Source organism: Tupaia chinensis, unplaced genomic scaffold (genome assembly GCF_000334495.1).
Source record: "Tupaia chinensis unplaced genomic scaffold, TupChi_1.0 Scaffold000018_1, whole genome shotgun sequence".
Classification (NCBI taxonomy): domain Eukaryota; kingdom Metazoa; phylum Chordata; class Mammalia; order Scandentia; family Tupaiidae; genus Tupaia; species Tupaia belangeri.
The window spans coordinates 1,785,086-1,788,809 of NW_006159448.1; the positions used below are offsets into that span (position 1 = coordinate 1,785,086).

At 37.8% G+C, this 3,724-nt stretch overlaps 1 protein-coding gene across 1 annotated transcript in view; it reads left to right on the forward strand.

Moving 5' to 3' along the window:
- Window positions 1-3,724, forward strand: part of UNC80 (unc-80 subunit of NALCN channel complex) — a 240,046-nt gene that overhangs the window by 226,267 nt on the left and 10,055 nt on the right. Inside the window, exon 64 of the mRNA XM_006140105.3 lies at window positions 32-88. Coding sequence (XP_006140167.1) covers window positions 32-88 — 57 coding nt within the window. The remainder of the gene's footprint in view (window positions 1-31; window positions 89-3,724) is intronic.

A 3,724-nucleotide genomic window follows, 5' to 3' on the forward strand; every position in this document is an offset into this window, starting at 1 on the left:
TAAATGCTTCATCTCCCTACCCCTCCTGCAGTGAACCTAATGTCCTCGATGACTCCCAGGGCCTGGCCGCTGAGGGCAGCCTCTCTAGGTACAGTGTCAATGCTCCCTGTCTATTGGTGTCTGTGCTGGGAAACTAGCTGTTCCCTATCTCTTCTGTCTCTGTCACCTCTCTCCCCGTCTTAATATCTATTTCCATACCTTGCCCTTTGTTGTTCATGAATACACGAGCCTGGAAGTCAAAGGTGTAGCAAACCCTCCTTCATTTTCAGCTTCAGAGAATAATCACGAATGGCCTATAAAGCTTATTAAATGCAACAAAAATCTGTGGGGTTCTCTATGGGGCTTTTCTCACAAACATTAAAAATGTTTGACATGTTAAATGTTAAATTTATCCCATCTAATAATTGTCTCCCACACTGATAGTCATTAAGAATTGTTTTTTAGAGATCTTTAATACAACTCTCCATTATCAGGAAGCCCCTTATTAAATTGAGACAGGTCTTTTAGCTAATACCATGGATGATAAGAAAACAAAATAATGCTATGAGAACAACAATGTTGATACCACTTATATAATTCCTTCTTGTTGATGCATGCTATTTGGCAAGCTATTATAGTAGCTTGTTCAAACAGCTCTTCAAAGGATGTCTGTTCCAGTACAAGGGTGACTCCAAAACTTGCCACGGAACATCAGACATGTGCATTTCTTGGCAAGTAATAGAAATCTTATGATGCAAATAATAAAATGTCTTGGCTATTGGTTTAAAACTTCAGGAAAGGGGACTGCACCTTTAACACTCAAATAAACCACGTCAAACATTCTTAATCTTGTGCTGTCGAGTCACACCTCTCAACTAATCCTCATTAGAGGTAATGCTTCTTGTTCATCTTTAAGAATGTCTTTGTTCCATCTCGAGAGAAAACATGTCCCTTTCCAGGTCTACATTATATAGTGAGTACAATATACACGTGTTTATTGCTTTATCACAAAGATGAGGAAATGTTGAGAGGCTGTTCCTGTGAAAGGTTGTCTTTTTGTTTTCTTCGCATTTTATTCAGATTTCACATTTTCTTTCACAACTGAAAATGAGAAATTTAGTCCATCATCAGGTGTACCTTTATTTTTTTAACCAGACTCATAATTCATGACATTCATTTGTGTTTGCGAGCCCTTGCCTTAACATACCAGTCTCTTATTGGTGGTAAATGTGGAAGTGCTGCAAAGTGCAGACAATTCTATTTATTAGTAGGAGCTTTAGGCACAAGAAGAAGTTGAGAAAGCAATCTTCAAGAGGGCCTCCCTTAATTATTCACAGTGTTTGAAGAGATCTGAACCAAGTTTAGCAGGGTGACCATTTACTTTCAAGGAAAGTATTTGTTTAACATTACATAAGGGATAGAAAAGCCTTGATTAAAAGATAATTTCAGTGCTCTATAGAGAGTAGAAAATATTGACTCAGACTTCCATTTGGCTGGCTTTGTACTGTGTCTTTTATAATTAGTCCAAATCCTACTCTTGATAGGTACTAGCACAGGGTTGGTGAGAGAAGGCAGGAATTTGAGTTTAATTTTTTATGAAAAGTTTTGGCCCTCTCTGACAGGCTCTGGGTTCAAATGACTTGATTTGTAGTTATCTAAGTCTGCCCTGGGTCCAATGTCAATAGGAATAATGCTAAAGTTCTTGCTAGGTAAGACTGAATTAGAGACAAAACTATAGATTTTATCTACAACTGAATTAGTCAATCCTATCAGTACTTTGATGACTCTCTTAGATCAATTGTTACTGATCTGTTCCTGTACCACTACACTTTTGTTCTGGGTGTCAGTCATTCAGACCAAGTTGTCACTGAGAAATGGGAAGATAAGGCATTTATTTTAGATTCTGAAATTATACTATTTACAGAGATGCATGTCACCAATAGCACATCCACCTTTGCCATATGCTGCAAATTGTAGCTCTTGAACTCCATCTTGTCACCAAGTTCTCTTTGGAGGAGAGGAACTTTTGGCATTTACTAGGAGATGCGTTTACATAACAGAACATACACGTGGTAATGCTTCTTGTTCATCTTTAAGAATGTCTTTGTTCCATCTCGAGAGAAAACATGTCCCTTTCCAGGTCTACATTATATAGTGAGTACAATATACACGTGTTTATTGCTTTATCACAAAGATGAGGAAATGTTGAGAGGCTGTTCCTGTGAAAGGTTGTCTTTTTGTTTTCTTCGCATTTTATTCAGATTTCACATTTTCTTTCACAACTGAAAATGAGAAATTTAGTCCATCATCAGGTGTACCTTTATTTTTTTAACCAGACTCATAATTCATGACATTCATTTGTGTTTGCGAGCCCTTGCCTTAACATACCAGTCTCTTATTGGTGGTAAATGTGGAAGTGCTGCAAAGTGCAGACAATTCTATTTATTAGTAGGAGCTTTAGGCACAAGAAGAAGTTGAGAAAGCAATCTTCAAGAGGGCCTCCCTTAATTATTCACAGTGTTTGAAGAGATCTGAACCAAGTTTAGCAGGGTGACCATTTACTTTCAAGGAAAGTATTTGTTTAACATTACATAAGGGATAGAAAAGCCTTGATTAAAAGATAATTTCAGTGCTCTATAGAGAGTAGAAAATATTGACTCAGACTTCCATTTGGCTGGCTTTGTACTGTGTCTTTTATAATTAGTCCAAATCCTACTCTTGATAGGTACTAGCACAGGGTTGGTGAGAGAAGGCAGGAATTTGAGTTTAATTTTTTATGAAAAGTTTTGGCCCTCTCTGACAGGCTCTGGGTTCAAATGACTTGATTTGTAGTTATCTAAGTCTGCCCTGGGTCCAATGTCAATAGGAATAATGCTAAAGTTCTTGCTAGGTAAGACTGAATTAGAGACAAAACTATAGATTTTATCTACAACTGAATTAGTCAATCCTATCAGTACTTTGATGACTCTCTTAGATCAATTGTTACTGATCTGTTCCTGTACCACTACACTTTTGTTCTGGGTGTCAGTCATTCAGACCAAGTTGTCACTGAGAAATGGGAAGATAAGGCATTTATTTTAGATTCTGAAATTATACTATTTACAGAGATGCATGTCACCAATAGCACATCCACCTTTGCCATATGCTGCAAATTGTAGCTCTTGAACTCCATCTTGTCACCAAGTTCTCTTTGGAGGAGAGGAACTTTTGGCATTTACTAGGAGATGCGTTTACATAACAGAACATACACGTTTTTTTTTTTTTAAAGAATATATTCTTTTAATAATTGGTTTCCAGACTTTCTTACTTTTGGCATGAAATTTCTTTGTGCTTCATACTCTTAATATCCTAAACAGTATGGCATTAACCATGTAAATTACATTTGGTACACACTTTATCACTGAATACCTAAAATACACCCACAGTAATCTTAAGGAAAATCTGAACCCAGCGTTTAGACTATCAGGAAGCATGCCTAATGAAAAATAATAATCCCTGTTTCTTCCAACTGTCCATCCATAACAATTTGCTAAAATTTCATGGGATTTGCTTTTGAAAGAGTACTTGTTTGGGACCAGCAGTTGGCATAATGGCTCTGTCGCTGGACTCCCATGTGGTCGACCACGGTTCGAGTCCTGGACCTGGTGGCTTAAACTCAGGCCAGGTGCATGTGCATGCATGCCCAAGATCCCGAGAGGATAATGGAGGAGAAGGGATTGCAGTGTGACCATCCTCCCTGGGGGGG